Raw genomic sequence first — 22,339 nt, 5'->3', positions numbered from 1 at the left:
CAGTGTGGTTCTCAATCAGAGGCAACGAGTATCAGCTGTTGCTTGTTGTCTCTGATTGGGAGCCATACTTAAGCAGCCAGTTTTCCCACAGTGTTTGTGGGATCTTGTTCCGTGTTGGTTTATATTTGTTAAACCAAGGACTTCACGTTATCGTTTGTTGTTTTGTTCGGGTGATGCTCTAATTAAATTAAATATGTTCACCTTCCATGCTGCGCCTTGGTCCTCCTTCGACGATCGTGACAGTAACTGTACTGTTGGAACTATACAAGTTGTCTCTAATAAAGGGGGGGTGATTTGGAATCCTCAGACATTCTGCTAATAGGATCTGGTGTTATACCATAAAGATATGTGACGTTCAATAGTTATTTAGAGGAAAACCCACTGTCAACTGTTACCAAAACCGTTTTTTCATTGTAGCACTATACAGGTCTTAGTTACTGTATTGTTAATTCTATAGATGTTGTCTCCAATAAGGGGGGTTGATTTTGAATCCTCAGACACTCTGCTAAAAGAATCCAGTGTCATACCATTTAGATTTGCATTATTAGGGTATTTTTCCGGCAGAAAACTACAGCCACCTCTGGCGAAAATCGCCATTTGCAATACAGACCTCTCTTACAGTACTATACATCTATTTTCTACTGTACTGTTAATTCTGTAGATGATTTCTCCAATAAAGGGGGGTGATTTGGAATCCTCAGACACTCTGCTAATATGATCCAGTGTCATATCATTAAGGTTTGCATCTCAGTGCTTGAGTCGTCACTACAGACCCCCTGGTTCGATTCCAGGCTGTATCACAACCGGCCGTGATTGGGAGTCCCATTGGGCGGTGCACAATTGGCACAGCGTCATCCGGGTTTGGCCGGTGTAGGCAGTCATTGTAAATAAGAATTTGTTCTTAACTGACTTGCCTAGTTAAATAAAGGTGAAATCCTCAGATACTCTGCTAATAGGATATAGTGTCCTACCATTCAGATTTGCGTCATTAGGGTGTTTTTCCGGCAGAAAGCTACTTCCAGTGCAAAGTGAGTTGTCTAACGTTTGTATATTGTTCTTCATAGTTAATTACTACTATTGCCCCTCTGTGTTTACTGTGTTGTGTAATACTCTGCAGGTAGCATATGCAATCTATAGTCCTTTGCCATTTATTCTGTAAGATTCTGTATCTGTGCATGCCCTGGTGTATTCATTCGGTATACATTACAGAACCGACAGATTTTATTGTAGGGCATGGGACAGTCATATGGAGTGCGGCAGCAAGATGCCCTCTCTCCAGCCCTGGCAACATTGCAATTTACAACTGTGACTCTAGGGTGTGAGCTTTCTACCTTTTCGGCCCTGGGATACGTCATGTCCCCAACCCCCGCTGGTCATCAGGAGCTGCCTGCTATAGAGACTGAGCCCACACCGGATGTCATTTCCAATCCCCCCTCGACTGCTGTGGAGTCTGGGGGAACCCTCTCCCCGGCTCGGGCGGCCTATGCGACTCGGGCAGCAACGCTACGCGGTAGTGAGCCTATGTTGCTGACCAGACCCTATTCCGCACCGCCACCAGATCATCACCAGCCAAAGTTACCCGGCGAGCCGTCGCCAGCAAGAGGCCCTGTCTCCCTATGACTCTCTGCCTGTCCATGCACTAATGGGGCCCTCCAGCAGCGCCGGAACTGTCTGCTGCTACCTCCGATGACCGGTCCAGCCCTGACCTGGGCCCATCGGGGGACCCGGCCACACCACTGTAACCAGCTGCTGACAGTACAACTTCACCTGACCCAGCCACAGCCCTGGGTCCCATTCCAGGTGTCCAGGCTGCCTCTGCCCAGCGTGCACCACCTGACCCAGCTCCAGTCCTGGTCCTGCTGACGTGACTGTGGAGGACACACCAGACCTCATCGGGGGCGACCACCATTCCAGGGACACTACCTGTTCCTGCTCTTGGGGTTCAGTCTGATCTGCCATCTGCACTGGACTTACTACCATTACCTCCTGATCTGGGCCCACCTCTGGTTCCTGCGCAGGGGGACTTGCCTACCTCGGTTAGCGAACCATCGCCACCGCGCCTGCTCTCCTCTGCTGGTGCACAGCCCACCTCTGTTGGGGATCCACTGCCGACACGCTTGCTATCCTCTGCTGGGACACAGCCCGCCTCAGTTGGAGAGCCTCCGCCGCTGGGCTTGTTCTCCTCTGCTGCCCCTGCCAAGGGGGCACATCTGCTCTTCTCTGCTATGGTATGGTCTGCCTCAGTTGGGGAGCCGCTGCTGCTGGGCCTGCTCTCCTCCCCGGCTCTGGTCACAGGGGCTGTCCTGGCCCGTCTAGGGGCCTGGCTCGCCTCTGTGGGGGAGCCTCCCCAACCACATGATTTGTTACAGTGGACTGACCCTACTCTGACGTGCCATCCGTATTGACACTGCTGTTTGCCTGCCTCTGATGTGGTGGCCACACAGGGTCGCCGGGAATGTCTTATTTTGTAAATATGCTGCTTAAATTTAGGTGTGGCTGTTATGAATTACGTATCATTCTGTACGTAAATCTAAACCACCATACTTTCAAGTAACCATCTGTCTTATGTAACCATACCAAAGGTAACATCTCGGGTTTACATTTACTATGTTACGTCTAGTCTATGAGACCAGGCTTCAACCTCCCGACGTCTGCCTTCGATTAATTTCTTTCCAACTCTCTCTTTCCCCTCCTTGCCTCTTTTGACCTCACCCTTTCCCAATCCCCTCCAACTCACAAGACAGGCAATACGCTTGACTTCATCTTTACTAGAGGCTGCTCACCTACTAATCTCACTGTAACCCTCCTCCAGGTCTCTGATCACTACTTTGTTTCCTTTTCTGTCTCCCTTTCCTCCAAACCTAACCACTCAGCCCCTACCCAGATGGTCATGCTTCGTCGCAATCTTCTCTCTCTCTCCCACTACTCTCTCCTCTTCTATCCTATAATTTCTCCCTTCTGCTAAATCCTTCTCCCTTCTGTCTCCTGATTCTGCCTCTTCGACCCTACTCTCCTCCCTTTCCGCATCCGATGACTCGCACTGCTCCTTTCCTCCCCACCGGCTCGGCCCTCCCCTTCCTGCTCCATGGCTGAGTGACTCATTGCGAGCTTACAGAACCAGGCTGCGGGCAGCTGAGCGAAAATGGAGGAAAACTAAACTTCCGGAGGACCTATCATCCTTTCACTCCCTCCTCTCTACCTTATCTTCCTCTGTATCCGCTGCTAAAGCCACTTTCTACCACTTTACATTTCAAGATTCTGCATCTTAACCTTCTCCTCCGTCCTTAATCCTCCACCCCTCCCCCTCCCTCCTCCCTTTCTGCGGACGACTTTGTCAACCACTCTGAAAAAAAGGTTAACGACATCCGCTACTCATTCACTATTGAGTCCACTGGTTTCACTCACACAGAACTACCCTAAGCCTTGATCTTTTTCTCCCCTCTCTCTCCAGACAACATCCTGCGACAAATCAAAAAGTAAAAGAATATATAAATATTAGGATGAGCAATGTCGGAATGGCATTGACTAAAATACAGTGTAATACAGCATATACATATGAAATGAGTAAAGCAGTATGTAAACATTATTCAAGTGACCAGTGATTCTATTTCTATGTACATAGGGCAGCAGCAGGGTTGAGTGACCCATCTTGAAGCCTGACTGGTTATGGTCAAGAAGATCGTTCTGAGAGAAAGAAGGGAGGAGGGGATGGGGTCGAGCGGGCAGGTTGTCTGGCCGCCCGACAACCTGCCTGCTCGACCCCATCCCCTCCTCCCTTCTCTCTCAGAACGATCTTCTTGACCCCATCCCCTCCTCCCTTCTCCAGACCATCTCTGGAGACCTTCTTCTATTTCTCACTTCCCTCATCAACTCATCCCTGACCACTGGCTGCGTCCCCTCTGACTTCAAAATGGCCAGAGTTGCTCCCCTCCTCAAGAAACCAACACTCAACTCATCTGACGTCAAAAACTATAGACCTGTGTCCCTTTATTTTCTTTCCAAAACAATTGAGTTTGCTGTATCTGATCAACTTTCTCGTTATCTCTCTCAGAACGATCTTCTTGACCCTAACCAGTCAGGCTTCAAGACGGGTCACTCAAACGAGACTTCTCTTCTCTGTGTCACGGAGGCTCTCCGCACTGCCAAAGCTGACCACCTCAGCTCCTCATCATCCTAGATGACACTGTGAACCATCAAATCCTCCTCTCCACCCTCTCAAGGCTGGGCGTCTCAGGCTATGCACACTATTGGATTGCATCCTACCTGGCAGGCCGCTCCTACCAGGTGACGTGGAGAGGAATTGTGTCTGCACCACATACTCTGACTACTGGTGTCCTCCAGGGCTCGGTTCTAGGCCCTCTCCTCTTCTCTCTATACACCAAGTCACTCGGCTCCGTAATATCTTCACATGGTCTCTCCTACCATTGCTATGCGAATGACACTCAACTACTTTTCTCCTTCCCCCTTCTGACACCCTGGTGGCAACACCCATTTCTGCGTGCCTGGCAGATATCTCAACTTGGATGTCGTCCCACCACCTCAAGCTCAACCTCGACAAGATGGAACTACTCTTCCTCCCGGGGAAGGCCTGCCCGCTCAAAGACCTCTCCATCACGGTTGACAACTCCACAGTGTCGTCCTCCCAGAGTGCAAAGAACCTTGGCGTGACCCTGGACAATACCCTGTCGTTCTCTGCAAACATCAAAGTAGTGACCCGCTCCTGCAGGTTCATGCTCTAAAACATCCGTAGAGTACGACCTTACCTCACACAGAAAGCGGCGCAGGTCCTAATCCAGGCACTTGTCCTCTCCCGTCTGGAGTACTGCAACTCACTGTTGGCTGGGCTCCCCGCTTGTGCCATCAAACCCCTGCAACTTATCCAGAATGCTGAAGCCCACCTGGTTTTCAACCTTCCCAAGTCACCCCACTCCTCCGCACACTCCACAGGGTTCCAGTCAAAGCTTGCATCCACTACAAGACCATGGTACTTACCTATGGAACAGCAAGAGGAACTGCCCCTCCGTACCTTCAAGCTATGCTCAAACCCTACACCCCAACCCGAGCACTCCGTTCTGCCACCTCGAGTCTCTTGGCCCTCCCACCCCTACGGGAGGGCAGCTCCCGTTCAGCTTAGTCCAAGCTCTTCTCTTTCCTGGCACCCCGATGGTGGAACCCTGAAGCTAAATCAAATCAAATGTTATTGGTCACATACACATATTTAGCAGATGTTATTGCGGGTGTAGCAAAACACTTGTGTTCCTAGCTCCAACAGTGCAGTAGTATCTAACAATTCACAACAATACACACAAATCTAACCTAATATAGATATTAGGATGAGCAATGTTGGAATGGCATTGACTAAAATACAGTAGAATACATATACATGAAATGAGTAAGCAGTATGTAAACATTAATAAAGTGACTAGTGTTGCATTATTAAAGTGACCAGTGATTCCATGTCTATGTACATAGGGCAGCAGCAGGGTTGAGTAACCGGGTGGTAGCCAGCTAGTGATGGCTATTTAACAGTCTGATGGCCTTGAGATAGAAGCTGTTTCAGTCTCTCAGTCCCAGATTTGTTGCACCTGTACTGACCTCGCCTTCTGGATGAAAGCGGGGTGAACAGGCCGTTGATGTCCTTGATGATCTTTCTGGCCTTCCTGTGACATCGGGTGCTGTAGGTGTCCTGGAGGGCAGGCAGTGTGCCCCCGGTGATGCGTTGGGCTGACCACACCACCCTCTGGAGAGCCCTGTGGTGGCGGGTAGTGCAGTTGCCGTACCAGGCGGTGATACAGCCCGACAGGATGCTTTCAATTGTGCATCTGAAAAAGTTTGAGGGTCTTAGGGATCAAGCCGAATTTCTTCAGCCTCCTGAGGTTGAAGTCGCGCTGTTGCGCCTTCTTCATGACACTGTCTGTGTGGGTGTACCATTTCAGATTGTCAGTGATGTGTACTCTGAGGAACATGAAGCTTTTCACCACCTCCATTGCGGTCCCGTCAATGTGGATAGGGGCATGCTCCCTCTGGGGTCTCCTGAAGTCCACGATCAGCTCCTTCGTTTTGTTGAAGTTAAGGGAGAGATTATTTTCCTGGCACCACTCCTCCAGGGCCCTCACTTCCTCCCTGTAGCCTGCCTCGTCATAGTTGGTAATCAGGCCTACTACTGTTGTGTCATCTGCAAACTTGATGATTGAGTTGGAGGCGTGCGTGGCCACGTAGTCATGGTGAACAGGGAGTACAGGATGGGGCTGAGCACTCACCCTTGTGGGGCCCCTGTGTTGAGGATCAGCGTAGTGAAGGTGTTGTTTCCTACCTTCACCACCTGGGGCGGCCCGTCAGGAAGTCCAGGACCCAGTTGCACTGGGCGGGGTTCAGATCCAGGGCCCAGAGTTTAATGATGAGCTTGGAGGGTACTATGGTGTTGAAGGCTGAGCTATAATCAATTAACAGCATTTTGACATAGGTATTCCTCTTGTCCAGATGGGATAGGCCAGTGTGCAGTGTGATGGCGATTGCATCGTCTGTGGATCTATTGGGGCAGTATGCAAATTGAAGTGGGTCTAGGATGTCAGGTAATGTGGAGGTGATATGATCCTTAACTAGCCTCAAAGCACTTCATGATGACAGAATTGAGTGCTATGGGGCAATAGTCATTTTGTTCAGTTACCTTTGGGTACAGGAACAATGGTGGACATATTGAAGCAAGTGGGGACAGCAGACTGGGATAGGGAGAGACTGAATATGTCTGTAAACACTCCAGCCAGCTGGTCTGCGCATGCTCTGAGGACGCAGCTAGGGATGCTGTCTGGGCCAGCAGCCTTGCGAGGGTTAACATGCTTAAATGTCTTACGTCGGCCACGGAGAATGAGAGCCCACAGTCCTTGGGAGGGGGCCGCATCGGTGGCACTGTGTTATCCTCAAAGCTGGCGAAGAAGGTGTTTAGGTTGTTCGGGACAAGACGTCGGTGTTCGCGACGTGGCTGGTTTTCCCTTTGTAATCCGTGATTGTCTGTAGACCCTGCCACATACGTCTCGTGCTGAGCCGTTGAATTGCGATTCCACTTTGTCTCTGTACTGACGTTTTTGCCTGTTTTATTTCTTTACGGAGGGAATAACTACACTGTTTGTATTCAAACATATTCCCAGTCACCTTGCCGTGGTTAACTGCGGTGGTTCACGCTTTCAGTTTTGCGCAAATGCTGCCATCTATCTACGGTTTTTGGTTTGGGTAGGTTTTAATAGTCACAGTGGGAACAACATCCCCTATACACTTCCTGATGAACTCACTGTGTACGTGTATAGGTCAATGTTATTCTCGGAGGCAACCCGGAACATATTCCAGTTCCTGTACATTATCACAATCACACCATCAGTAGTTAATCATGATACATACACCACTGCCTTTCTTCTTGCCGGAGAGTTCTTTATTCCTGTCTGCGCAATGTACTGAGAACCCAGCTGGCTGTATGGCTTGGGACAGTAAATCCAGAGAGAGCCATGATTCCATGAAACAGAGTATGTTACAGTCCCTGATGTCTCTCTGGAAGGAGATCCTCGCCCTGAGCTCGTCTACTTTATTGTCCAGGGACTGAACATTAGCGAGTAATATACATGGACGCGGTGGATGGTGTGTACGCCTCCTGAGTCGGACTAGAAGGCCACTCCGAATACCTCTTCTCCGCCGGCGGTGTCTTGGAGCAGCCTCTGGGATAAGTTAAATTGCCCTGGGGGCACGAACAAAGGATCCAATTTGAGAAAGTTGTATTTTTGGTCGTAATGCTGGTGAGTTACCGCCGCTCTGATATCCAAACGTTATTTGCGGCTGTATGTAATAACACAAACGTTCTGAACTAATAATGTACGAAATAACACACAAAAAAACAAAATACTGCAAAGTTGCTTAGGAACTAGAAGCAGAGCTGCCATGTCTGTTTGCGCTATCTTACAGCTAGGACAGCAGAGTCCCTGCCCATCTCTCGAAAACATCTGAAACCCTACCTCTTCAAACAGTATCTTAAACAATCCTCCTCTTTACTTAACCAGCACGTGCACTAGACACCCCCCACCCGCCCTTCTAGCTCTGACTATACTGATAGCTACGTTATTGAGGAAAACATTTATTTCTATGCCTGTGATATGTGGTTGTCCCATCTAGCTATTTTAAGATAAATGCACTAACTGTAAGACGCTCTGGATAAGAGCGTCTGCTAAATGCCTAAAATGTAAATATAAAATGGCAGGCAGAGTTGTGACTTGGACTCGCGACTGACTCCAGTCACAAATTTGATTTGGCCAGGTTTCGTAACGTTTGTCATTCATTTTGTGGCACAGTCTCCGTACTTACTCTCCACGCAGCCAGAGAAAGTAGCCGCATCATCGCCCTTGCAACAAAAACTGGGCAACAGATTGGCTAGTGAAACGCAGACTCGGCCCTTTGATTGGACCAACAAACTGTCAATCAACACAGGTCGTGTGGCTCGGATGCAGCGCAAACATCAAAATTGTAGGGAGAGAATTGCCAATAATAAATATGCAACTCCAAAAATGGTTTGGCGATCAAGAATATTAACTGTTTAGTAGTGATGGGGAAACTAAGCTTCCTGAAGCATTGAGGCTTTCCAGGAAATTGTGTCGAAAATAGGTTAATTACTCTGAGCTTCATTATCCGATCACAATGCTCATTAGTGACATCTGCTGGTCAGCAATAAATAGCAATGTGTGATTATCAGATAAAGGTTATTTTTTCTCTACCAATTTCATCAAAACTCCGTCCCTCCATGGCGCAGCGGTAAATCATTGGCTTAAATAGCCTACAATCAGTTGGATTGCCAGGTTCGCACCTTACATCATGCTTCCCTTTTTTGCCTTCAAGTTTACTATTTAAAAAAAAAATGAATCTATAGCATTATTTAGGATGCTTCAGACAGAAGTGTATACTATACTAAATAAAACAAAGTATTTGAACAACAGTGCAGAAAGTGTGGTTTCACGTAAAACTCTTTTCTAAATAGTGTTCCATCAACAATATTCGAGATCACACCCTCATGTCCCTGAATGTTCCTGACTTTACCTGCTAAGCTACCGGTCAGGTGTAACCACATGTACAAAATCCTAACTATATTTATGAGTACGGTATCCAGTAGAGGTCGGTGTTTGAAAGCAGCTTAATCGAAGAAAACACCGGAACCACAGCGAAATCAGTGGGATCTCGCATTTTGCAACACACGGTTTGAAAAAGCACAAGATCAAATGAAGCTTCGGAATTAATTGATGACGTACTTCTGATAGTCATACACACATCCGCACACTGCTTCGAAGATATGCCGCGTTAAAGTGCTAGTCGGAACTAGGACACTGACATTTCCGAAGCACCACATCATTGCTCCCTCTCTCTCTCGCTCTACTGTGTGTGTGCATCTTGCTAGCTGTCACTCAAATGGCAAGAGGCTGAAGTGCATTGGCTAGAACTTGAAATTGCTAGGGGCTGGCCAACATGGGGGGAAATGTAGGGAAAATGGTGATGCACAGCTTCCAGAAAACAGTTGCTTTCAAACTAGGGAATTTGTGGCTAATTGAGATGAGACAGTAATTCTGCTCATAGATTATGCATGTATGAACTACACATTGACACATGCAGGTTTAAAAAATACTTACTAGTCGCCAAAGTACCGGAGCATGTCTTTAAGCCTGATACAGAGGCTATTTCTTTTGAGCTATTGCCTGTGTACAGTCGTGGTCAAAAGTTTTGAGAATGACAAGTATTGGTCTTCACAAAGTTTGCTGCTTCAGTGTTTTTAGATATTTTTGTCAGATGTTACTATGGTATACTGAAGTATAATTATAAGCATTCCATAAGTGTCAAAGGCTTTTATTGACAATTACATTAAGTAATGCAAAGAGTCAATATTTGCAGTGTTGACCCTTCTTTTTCAAGACCTCTGCAATCCGCCCTGGCATGCTGTCAATGAACTTCTGGGCCACATCCTGACTGATGGCAGCCCATTCTTGCATAATCAATGCTTGGAGTTTGTCAGAATTTGTGGGTTTTTGTTTGTCCACCCACCTCTTGAGGATTGACGTAAATGTAAATGATTGAGCACAAGTTCTCAATGGGATTAAGGTCTGGGGAGTTTCCTGGCCATTGACCCAAAATGTCGATGTTTTGTTCCCCGAGCCACTTAGTTATCACTTTTGCCTTATGGCAAGGTGCTCCATCATGCTGGAAAAGGCATTGTTCGTCACCAAACTGTTCTTGGATGGTTGGGAGAAGTTGCTCTTGGAGGATGTTGGTACCATTCTTTATTCATGGCTGTGTTCTTAGGCAAAATTGTGATTGAGCCCACTCCCTTGGCTGAGAAGCAACCCCACACATGAATGGTCTCAGGATGCTTTACTGTTGGCATGACACAGGACTGATGGTAGCGCTCACTTTGTCTTCTCCGGACAAGCTTTTTTCTGGATGCCCCAAACAATCGGAAAGGGGATTCATCAGAGAAAATGACTTTACCCCAGTCCTCAGCAGTCCAATCCCTGTACCTTTTGCAGAATATCAGTCTGTCCCTGATGTTTTTCCTGGAGAGAAGTGGCTTCCTTGCTGCCCTTGACACCAGGCCATCCTCCAAAAGTCTTCACCTCACTGTGCGTGCAGATGCACTCACACCTGCCTGCTGCCATTCCTGAGCAAGCTCTGCACTGGTGGTGCCCCGATCCCGCAGCTGAATCAACTTTAGGAGACGGTCCTGGCGCTTGCTGGACTTTCTTGGGCGCCCTGAAGCCTTCTTCACAACAATTGAACCTCTCTCCTTGAAGTTCTTGATGATCTGATAAATGGTTGATTTAGGTGCAATCTTACTAGCAGCAATATCCTTGCCTGTGAAGCCCTTTTTGTGCAATGAATGATGATGGCACGTGTTTCCTTGCAGGTAACCATGGTTAATAGAGGAAGAACAATGATTTCAAGCACCACCCTCCTGTTAAAGCTTCCAGTCTGTTATTCTAACTCAATCAGCATGACAGAGTGATGTCCAGCCTTGTCCTCGTCAACACTCTCACCTGTGTTAACGAGAGAATCACTGACATGATGTCAGCTGGTCCTTTTGTGGCAGGGCTGAAATGCAGTGGAAATGTTTTTTTGGGGATTAAGTTCAGTTTCATGGCAAAGAGGGACTTTGCAATTAATTGCAATTCATCTGATCACTCTTCATAACATTCTGGAGTATATGCAAATTGCCATCATAAAAACTGAGGCAGCAGACCTTGTGAAAATTAATATTTGTGTCATTCTCAAAACTTTTGACCACGACTGTATATTTGGCAAACCTATTTGTATATGTTGTATGATATGGTGCTTTCACCATTGGATCACCAAGATCTGTAAATAAATCTGCACTTCAACCTGCCTTGCCTTCTGCTGATTTCATGCCCTTAAGACTGCTACAAGGTCCCTATTCTACAATTACATTATGAAAATGTGTTGTAGACAAAATAATGAAAAGAGCTGTCTGGTAGCCTCAATAAATACATATTTGTAGATGATCAAGTTGTTGCATGTAAAACATTTTTTTACTTGACTTGAAAAAACTCAAGACTCGACCCGTTCTACTTGGGACTCGACTTGAGACTCGGATCTTGTGACTTGAGACTTTCTTATGAGTTGAATAATAGCTACTTGGTCCCACCACAGTCTGCAGGTAGCACATGCAATCTATACAGTCCTTTGCCATTTATTCTGTACGATTCTGTATCTCTGCATTGGCGCCCTGGTGTATTCATTCAGTATTTGTGTATACTGTACCTTTGTTTCTGTCCGTTACAGAACCACTACCTTTCCCACTTTCCATCCCCATGTTCATCTTCGTCAGTGTGTGTGAATAAAGTTCCCTGTGTGTGTTACGTCTTGTGCTGCCTTACTCCCCTCTAATCGGGGCGGTGTACTTAGAGCCAGCAAATACTTAGAGCCGGGTCGCTCTCTTTCATGTCCAATAGACACGCTAGTTTTCGTTGCTAAAACGAGAGTTTCTACTGGACAAATTCAGGTAGGTCGCTCCCCGTTTCGTTCCGTTTGCTTCCGTTTAAGAAACGTTTTCCAACAGAATTTGTGTAAGGAATACTCCATTATGCTAATTAGCTCGCTATGTAGTTTGCCGGAACACCACCATGTAAGCGTACTGTAACTGGGGAGGAAGTGTAGTTCGTCAACTGGTGGCATACACAGCTTATCGATCTGTGCAAATCTACTACAGTAATTGTATATTTTTTTTATTTGAAATATTATTTATCGTTTATGAAAGATAAGGGCCATATGTTTCGAAATCAGTTTGGCAAGTGATGCTTATTGACGTTTCCAAACGTTAAAACACAGCACCGGAATTGTAGTTCACATGGCTAGTTGTGGGCGAAGTTAATCGCTGAAGGGTTTTCGAGAGCTAAACTAGGCCTACAGTACCGACGTCATCTTCATCATAATCATCATTATCAACAAAACTGTGCCACATATTTTAGTGCGCATATACACACTATATTACGGTTACGGGCACTGACAGCAAACAATGGCGGCCCGGGTGTGAACGACTGGATGAATGTTTTGTAATACTTCTCCTCACAGCAATGTATCTATTCTGATACTTCTGCAATATTGTAAACCCCTGTATGATTAAAAAACTGTTTCGAGACCAGTAAAACTGATCACATTGTTCATTCTGCTATGAGGGCAATTGGTAAGTGGACATGGCTAGCTGGCTAGCTATTCAGAACCAACATTGAGCTTTATAGTTGAGGTCAGATTAGATAAGAGATGAAGCCCGGATGAGATAGATCAAGTCTACGTTGAGATCAAGGCATCTTATTCAGATGCTCCAGTAAAAAAAAAAAAAATGCAGGCATCAGTTCTTTTGTCAAATCAAAATCACATTTTATTTGTCACATGCTTAGTAAACAACGTGTAGACTAACAGTGAAACGCTTACTTGCGGCCTGGGCCCTTCCCAACAATGTAGAAAGGGGGGGAAAAAAGAGAGAAATAATAGCACGAGGAATAAATACACAATGAGTAACGATAACTTGGCTATATACACGGGGTACCGGTACCAAGTCGATGTGTAGAGATATGAGGTTATTGAGGTAGATTTTGTTAGGATAGTCTTGGAGGTAGTGCCACATTGACATTCTAACATGTTTCATTTGATCATATTTACAGATCTATTTTCAACAAGTAAAATAATGTTTTGTTTATCTGCGCAACCTAACTCTCCCTCTTCTCTCACTTTGATAGCTGTAATGAAACTTTGACATGTTGGCACGGAAACTGCACCTGCTCCGACACAACTTCCTGTCATTTGTATCCTCTCGGACTGGCAGTGACCTTGCCAGGCGCCAGTATGATGTCATCGTGGTGGGAGGAGGACATGCTGGGACGGAGGCGGCGGCCGCAGCAGCCAGATTGGGAGCAGAGACCCTCCTCATTACCCAGAAGATCACGACTATCGGTGAGAGAGAAAGAGCCTCCTGTAATTTACTTGTGGGATCAGTAGGAATAGAGCAGTGTCTCTCTGAACCACCCACCCACTCACACTCCCTCCCCCTCTCTCTCGCACCCTTCTCCTCTCCTTGTACCTCAGGGGCCCTCTCCTGTAACCCCTCTCTGGGGGGCGTGGGGAAGGGCCAGCTGGTGAGGGAGGTGGATGCTCTGGACGGGCTGTGTGGGCGAGCAGGTGACTGGGCCGGGGTCCACTTCTCCATCCTAAACCGCAGCAAAGGGCCCGCTGTGTGGGGCCCCCGGGCACAGCTGGACCGGGAACGCTACCGCCAGTTCATCCAGGTACCTACCGCTCAGCACAGCCAGGATCTGTCCAAGTTCATTTAAGTGAATTGTTTAAACAGGAATCAGACAAGTTGTTTACATAAAGTCCTGTGTGGGCTTAGATGGTAAGAGTGTGGTGCTAGCAATGCCAAGGGTTTAATTCCTGCAGGTATCACATTTTTTTAAAATTATGCACTCACTGCACTGTAAGTCCCTTTAGATAAAATCGTCTACTATGTGGCATACACAAGAACACATATTGGCTCCAAATCCATTTTGCAGTGATACTCCTCTTTTTAGTTTACCATATATCTCAAGAAAGTCTGTCTATCTAGAAAATTATTAATGCTAAATCCTCTCATTGTAACCTTTGTTTCCTTGTTTGTCTCACTCCTCTGCAGTCAGAATTGCTGTCCACTCCCAGGCTGACAGTGTTGGAGGGTTCAGTGGAGGAGCTGCTGGTGTCACAACCCAACCCAGAGGAGCCTGGACACCACAGAGTCACTGGGATATGCCTGGGTAGGAAAGACTGACAGACTGATAGACTGGCTCTCTCTCTCACACACACACACACACACACACACACACACACACACACACACACACACACACACACACTACATACTACACAATGTCTCTCTTACTATCTGGTACTAGTGTTTTCCTGTTGAATCTTTGACCATTCCCCTACAGTATGTGTCTGTCCTGTGAACCTCCTGCTGTCATCTCTTTATGTAGGATGATTGTAGGTTTAAATGATGTACAAGTATTTGAACTGTAGTAGTATGCATCCTAATGAAAAATACTTATCAATATAAAATCTATTTCTCTCTCTCTCAAACTCCTCTGTCTCACAAACACACACTCCTCTCTCAATTTTAATTAAATTCAAAGGGCTTTATTTGCATGGGAAGCAAGTGGAATAGATAAACAATCTAAAATGAACAGGAAAGATTACACTCACAAAAGTTTCAAAAGAATAGAGACATTTAAAGTGTTATATTACTGGCTATGTATAGTGTTGTAACAATGTGCAAATAGTTGAAGTACGAATGGGAAAATAAACAGATAAATATAGTTTATTTACAATTGTGTTTGTGCTTTGTGGCAACAGGTCACAAATATTGCTGCTGTGATGGCTCACCTAATAGATATGGGAGTTTATCAAAATTGGATTTGTTTTCAAATTCTGAGTATGTCTGTGTAATGTGATGGAACTACGTGTCTCTAACATGGTCATTCGTTTGTCAGGAGGTTAAGAAGTGCAGCTCAGTTTCCACCTAATTTTTTGGGCAGTGGTCACATAGCATGTCTTCTCTCGAGAGCCAGGTCTGCCTAGGGTGGCCTCTCTCAATAGCAAGGCTATGCTCACGGAGTCTTGATGTAGTCAAAGCTTAATTTTATTCTGCCACTGTGTACTCGCTGTTTAGGGCCAAATAGCATTCCAGTTTGCTTTGTTCTTTTGGTTAGTTCTTTTTTCAATGTGTCAAGTAATTATATTTTTGTTTCCTCATCATTTGGATGGGTCTAATTGTGTTGCTGTCCTGGGGCACTGTGGGGTCTGATTGTGTTTGTGAACAGAGCCCCAGAACCAGCTTGCTGAGGGGAATATTCTCTAGGTTAATCTCTCTGTAGGTGAGGGCTTTGTGTGGGAATTACTTATTTTTACGTGGTTGAAGAATTTAACAGGTCTTTTCTGGATTTTGATCATTAGTGGGTATCATACTAATTCTGCTCTGCATACATTTTTTGCTGTTTTACGTTGTACACAGAGGATGTTTTTGCAGAATTCTGCATGCAGAGTCTCAATTTGGTCTTTGTCCCATTTTGTGAATTCTTGGTTGGTTAGTGGACCCCAGTCCTCACAACCATAGAGGGCAATGGGTTCTATAACTGATTTAAGTATTTTTCTGCCAGACCTAATTGGGATGTCGCATTTTATGTTCCCTTTGATGGCGTAGAAGGCCCTTCTTGCCTTGTCTCTCAGATCGTTCACAGCTTTGTGGATGTTACCTGTGGTGCTGATGTTTAGGCCGAGGTAGGTATAGTTTTTTGTGTGCTCTAGGGCAACGTGTCTAGATGGAATTTGTATTTGTGGTCCTGGCAACTGGACATTTTTTGGAACACCATTATTTTTGTCTTACTGAGATTCACGGCCTAGGTCTGAGAGAATCTGTGCAGAATATCTAGGTGCTGCTGTAGGCCATCCTTGGTTGGGGACAGAAGCACCAGATCATCAGCAAACAGTAAACATTTGACTTCAGATTCTAGTAGGGTGAGGCCGGGTGCTGCAGACTGTTCTAATGCCCTCCCCAATTCGTTGATATATATGTTGAAGAGGGTGGGGCTCAAGCTGCATCCCGGTCTCACCCCACAGCACTGAGGAAATCTGTGTGTTTTTTTCCAATTTCAATCGCACATTTGTTGTTTGTGTACATGGATTTTATAATGCCATATGTTTTTCCCCAACACTGCTTTCCATCAATTTATATAGAAGACCTTCATGCCAAATTGAGTCAAAAGCTTTTTTTGAACTCAACAAAGCATGCGAATACTTTGCTTTTGTTTTGTTTGTCAATTAGGGTCTGCAGGGTGAATACTTGGTCTGACGTACAGTAATTTTGTAAAAAGGCAATTTGACATTTGCTCAGGACATTGTTTTCACTGAGGAAATGTTGGAGTCTGCTGCTGTTAATGATAATACAGAGTTTTTCTTCCGAGGTTGCTGTTGATGCATATCGTACCGTAGTTATTGGGGTTGAATTTGGAGTTTAAGTATAGCCAATTACAATTTATGGTCTGTATATTTTATCATTTCATTTAGGATATCATCAACACCACAGGCCTTTTTGGGTTGGTGATTGGTAAACTGCCTCATATACACTATATATACAAATATTAGTTCAAATTAGTGGATTCAGCTATTTCAGGCACACCCATTGCTTTATAAAATCGAGCACACAACCATGCAATGTCCATAGACAAACATTAGCAGTAGAATGGCCTGACTGAAGAGCTCAGTGACATTCAACGTGGTACCGTCATAGGATGCCACCTTTCTAACAAGTCAGTTCGTCAAATTTCTGCCCTGCTAGAGTGGCCCCAGTCAACTGTATGTGCTGTTATTGTGAAGTGGAAATGTCTAAGAGTAACAACGGCTCAGCCGCGAAGTGGTAGGCCACACAAGCTCGTCTGTCCTCGGTTGCAAATCGTCTGTCTTCGGTTGCAACACCGAGTTCCAAACTGCCTATGGAAGCAACGTCACCACAATAACTGTTCGTCGGGAGCTTCATGAAATAGGTTTCCATGGCCGAGCAACCGCACACCAAGCGTCGGCTGGAGTGGTGTAAAACTTGCCACCATTGGACTCTGGAGCAGTGGAAACGTGTGTTCTCTGGAGTGATGAATCACGCTTTACCATCGGAAGTCCGACGGACTAATCTGGGTTTGGCGGATGCCAGGAGAACGCTACCTGCCCCAATGCATAGTGCCAACTGTAAAGTTTGGTAGAGGAAGAATAATGGTCTGGGGCTGTTTTACATGCTTCGGGCTAGGCCCCTTAGTTCCAGTGAAGGGAAATCTTAACGCTACAGCATACAATTACATTCTAGATGATTTTGTGCTTCCAACTTTGCAGCAACAGTTTGGGGAAGGCCCTTTCCTGTTTCAGCATGACAATGGCACATAGCGAGGTCCATACAGAAATGGTTTGTCGAGATCTGATGAAAGTACGCTCTTTGTCTTTATCAAACTAATGTTTTTACATATTTTCAATGTGGAATCTGTCTATGTTTAGGCGGGTAAGAGCGTCTGCTAAATGACTTAAATGTAAATGCCACTAGCAGTTCGCAAAGTAGGGTCGTCACTAACGTTAGTTGCCACAGCCACAAAGTCATAAACCCTGCCTGTTTCTACAACTTTGCTTCTTAAAATCTGATTTTAAACCTAACCCTTAACCACACTGTTAATCTTATTCCTAACCTTAAATTAAGACCAAAAAGCACATTTTTGTTTTCATGAATTTTTACTATATAGACAATTTAGACTTTGTAGCTGTGGTAACTAGTGACAACCGCAAAGTAGCCTATAAACTAAATGACGGAATTATTCAAAAACTGCAGCTCATTGTTGGAACACATCAGTGGCGATTTTAGCATGTAAATCTTGGCAGGGCAAACTCCCAAACATTTTTTGGATGCATTCCAGCAAAGCCACCACTACACAACACAACACACCACTAAACAATACATTAATTGCAATATAACGGTGACAAACGGTGCCCACAAACTGTTAGGGCCTACATAAAGCTGTCCCAACAGCAGTCCCAACATCTTACCACTGCTACACCTGGCTATCAGCAGAGCCTTGTCTGGCAGCGAAACAGTTAATTCAGCCTTATTTACTGCCTTTTTAAAAAACATAGCTGATATGGCTGACTTGCTTAAACAAATGTGGATTCTACTGACAATTGAGATGTACAAACTATGGCATAAGGGAACGATGAGCGGATAAGAGGCAATTCGTAATTTAAATTAAGACAATGAGCGAGCTAAGACGGACGTAGTCAATAGAACTATTTGTTCAGCACTTTTGAAATGTACAGCAACAGAATTCACAACATGGGCCGTTCTTACAGTATTCTCCCTGTACACCAAGTCAGAACCGTAGGATAAATAAAGGGGGCATATAAGCAGACAAAGAAAGCTCTTACAATATTTTCGATGATGACATTTCTCTAAAACTGGCTAAAGGCTACATGTGCACCACCAAGTAGGCTAAATTATGAGGGGGAAAGGGACCAAATTATTACGGTGAGGCACATGGGCTACTAACAGCTTACTACACAACATACACTTAGTATTACTTTCTTAGCTACAGTATACATATCTCCCTGGCATATTACATCATTTATGCAGCAGCATACAATATTTTTGGACTCACCATGTTTTGTTGTGCTGTGCTCACTTGAACATGAAGGTGGCGCGGCAGTCCTTCTAGTGGGCAAATTTTGTCATCAAACTTTGTCATCAAAGTCTGGCATTCTCTGGATTTATGGTTATTTCAAGACAACTGGGAACTCTGGGAAAAAAAACAGGGTTGAAACATGACGTCAGTGATCTTTAGGTCGGAGCTTTAGAAAGAGGCCCGAGTTCCCAACTTGGAATTCCGAGTTGGATGACCGTTCAAAACGTATTTTCCCAGTCGGAGCTCGTTTTTTTCAGAGTTCCCAGTTGTCTTGAACTCACTGAAGTCTGAGATTTCCCAGTTCCGAGTTTCCAGTTGTTTTGAACGCGGTAGAAGTCATGCTGGATTGACAGCATGGCCAATGTATTCAACCTTTTCTGGCCCATGGTGTTGCATGTGAATGTTTATCCTTTTAAGCTTGGAAAAGAGACCCTTAAACCCAGACTTGGACCACACACCCTCTCCACTGAATAGCAGGCTAGGGATTGCTTTGCAATGCTTGCAGTTAGCCACTGATTCCTTCCAAACCACTCATTGTTGAATTTGCGATTTCCAACTTGTGTAATGTTTATGTCCAATGGCCGATGAGCACTGATACGTTTTATCTATAATTTCTCTTCATATAACAAGGATTGAAAAGGATTTGCCATTAGATTGTCGACTTGATTCATGATGATGACTGCTTGTCTAGCTTGCTAGCTAAGATTTTGAAAGTATGATGTTGACATGATCAGTCCAATTAAAGCTACGGTAGATATAACGTGATTTGACATCCTTTTATCTGTGGCCAATGACCTTGAGGCTTCTTGGATGGGCACTTCTAATGTAAATCAATAGCAGCACCCAAGAGGCTTGAATTTTTGAGCGCTCCCTGTAGATTTAGCGGTGACATAGTGTCCCCATGAGTGACAACACTGAGCCAATCACAGCGCAACTAGAGAACATTACCAACCTCTACGCTCTGTATTTTCCACTGGCTGCCCCTCCACCACAGAAAGCACTGAGCTAGGCTGAAACACCTGCATTTTGGAGCTGCCTTGCTCAAGAAAGCAAAAAAGAGTCCATGTTTGTATGCGGTTTAATTAATGTATTATTATTTAAAAAATTATATTGTTTGCAAACTGATATGGTGACACTTATTAATGCCAAAATAACATTTTTTTTTGCTAAACAGGTGGGGCACTGCCACTGGAACACTTATTTCCCTACTTCAGTCAACCAGTCCATTTAACATTTGTGATGAAACTGTTGTCAATTGGCAAGGACTGTAGCTTGTGTATCCCATCAGTTAGATATGTTTTTATAGGCATTTATTTCTGTAGGCGCACATAGCACACGTGTGTAGAAGGAGCGGTCGGAACGCAATTGAGTGAGTGACACGGAGAGGAAAGGGAATGTCAAAGAAAATGTACGTTGTCTTCAAGACAACATTTTGACCAAATAGTTTTACAGTACCAGTCAAAAGTTTGGACACACCTACTCATTCAAGGGTTTTTCTTTATTTTTACCATTTTCTACGTTGTAGAATAATAGTGAAGACATCAAAACTATAGTTATGCACTCAAGTTCAGTTTTTTTGTCTTATTTCTTGTTTGTTTCACAATAATAAAATATTGTGCATCTTCAAAGTGGTAGGCATGTTGTGTAAATCAAATGACAAACCCCCAAAAATCTATTTTAATTCCAGGTTGTAAGGCAACAAAATAGGAAAAATGCCAGGGGAGGGGGGGGGTGAATACTTTCGCAAGCCACTGTAAATAGCTCAATTCTGGTTCTGAATAGTTAGTCAGCTAGCCATGTCCACTTACCAATTGCACTCATAGCAGAATGAACAATGTGATCCATTTCACTGGTTTCTAATCATACAGGAGTTTTCTATCTTGCAGAAGTATCAGAACAATGCGTAAATTGCTGTGAGGAGAAGTATTACAAAACATGAATCTAATTGTGCACACTGGGGGCAGCCATTGTTTGCTGTCAGTGCCCGTAACCGTAATATAGTGTGTATATGCGCACTAAAATATGTGGCACAGTTATGATGATTATGTCAGTACTGTAGGCCTAGTTTAGCTCTCTCAAACCCTTCAGCGATTAACTTCGCCCACCGCTAGCCATGTGAAGTACAATTCCGGTGCTGTGTTATAACGTTTGGAAACGTCAATAAGCATCACTTGCCAAACGTTTTTTGAAACATATGGCCCTCATCTTTCATATCAGTGAGAAATAATCTTTCAAATGAAAAAAATATACAATTACTGTGGAATGCAGTGTTTGGTTTTCGCCAGACGTAATGGGACCCATCTCGTCCAAGAAGTCGACTCAAGTTTGCCAAAAAGCACCTGGAAGCAGCTGGATGATCATCAAGACTCTTGGAAGAATGTTCTATGTACAGATGAGTCAAAAGTACTGTATAACGTTATGGAAGACATTATGACTGGCGAAAACCAAACACTGCATTCCACAGTAAGAACCTTATACCAACGGTTAAGCGTGGTGGTAATGTGATGGTTTGGGGATGCTTTGCTGCCTCAGGACCTGGACGACTTGCCTTAGTATAAGGAACCATGAATTCTGCTCTGTATCAGAGAATTCTACAGGAGAATGTCAGGCCATCCATCTGTGAGCTGAAGCTGAAGTGCAGCTGGGTCATGCAGCAAGACATTGATCCAAAACACACAATGATGTCATCTACATGAAAATGTCTAAAAAGCAACACATTTGAAGTTTTGGAATGGCCTAGTCAAAGTCCAGACCTAATCCCAATTGAGATGTTGTGGCAGGACTTGAAACGAGCAGTTCATGCTTGAAAACCCACAAATGTCGCCGAGTTAAAGCAGTTCTGCATGGAATGGTGGGCCAAAATTCCTCCACAGCGACGAGAGAGACTGATCAACAACTACAGGAAGTGTTTGGTTGGAGTCATTGCAGCTAAAGGTGGCACAACCAGTTATTGAGTGTAAGGGTGCAATTACTTTTTCACACAGGGGCATTGGGTGTTGCTTAACTTTGTTTATGAAATAAATTAAATAAGTATTGTGTTATTTGTTCACTCAGGTTCCCTTTATCTAATATTATGTTTTGGTTGAAGACCTGATAACATTCAGTATCCTAATGAAGACAGCTTGTCTGTCGAAGCGTTGGTTATTAGGTTATTAAATTATTGCATCTGAGCTCCTAGAGTGTGTGGCTCTCCTTTTCTTTTTCAAGTGTTCTACTCCGTAACATTCAGTATCAAACATATGCAAAAGTAGACAAAATTATAAAAGGGGGCAAATACTTTTTCACAGCACTGTACATGGGGATGGAAATTGGGAAAAGTAGTGGTTCTGTAATGGGCAGAAACAGAGGTGTGTGTGTGTATACACACATACTGAATGAATACACCAGGGCACAGATACAGAATAAATGGCAAAGGACTGTATAGATTGCATATTCTACCTGCAGACAGAGGTGGGACCAAGTCACTATTATTCAAGTCGCAAGTCTAAAGTCACAAGGTCCGAGTCTCAAGTTGAGTCCCAAGTAGAACGGGTCAAGTCTTGAGTCAAGTCCAAGTCGTGCATTCTAAGAGCAAGTCG

The 22,339-nt window shown here is 44.7% G+C and overlaps 1 protein-coding gene across 2 annotated transcripts in view; it reads left to right on the top strand.

Annotated features, from left to right (window-relative positions):
- The first annotated feature begins 11,924 nt into the window (after positions 1-11,924).
- The window catches only part of mto1 (mitochondrial tRNA translation optimization 1), a 29,557-nt gene continuing 19,142 nt past the window's right edge, over positions 11,925-22,339 (top strand). Inside the window, exons 1-4 of one of the 2 annotated variants that reach the window (XM_041884434.1) lie at positions 11,925-12,034; positions 13,269-13,482; positions 13,615-13,814; positions 14,198-14,315. In XM_041884434.1, the coding sequence (XP_041740368.1) occupies positions 13,287-13,482; positions 13,615-13,814; positions 14,198-14,315 (514 nt within the window). In that variant the 5' untranslated portion in view covers positions 11,925-12,034; positions 13,269-13,286. Of the gene's footprint in view, positions 12,035-12,509; positions 12,716-13,268; positions 13,483-13,614; positions 13,815-14,197; positions 14,316-22,339 lie in introns of those variants that run through there. The other variant, XM_041884431.1, reaches the window with a different exon arrangement.

The sequence above is a fragment of the Coregonus clupeaformis genome, chromosome 1 (genome assembly GCF_020615455.1).
Source record: "Coregonus clupeaformis isolate EN_2021a chromosome 1, ASM2061545v1, whole genome shotgun sequence".
Taxonomy (NCBI): domain Eukaryota; kingdom Metazoa; phylum Chordata; class Actinopteri; order Salmoniformes; family Salmonidae; genus Coregonus; species Coregonus clupeaformis.
Note: the sequence above shows the minus strand (reverse complement) of the source record. Positions and strands in the feature narration are given on the sequence as shown.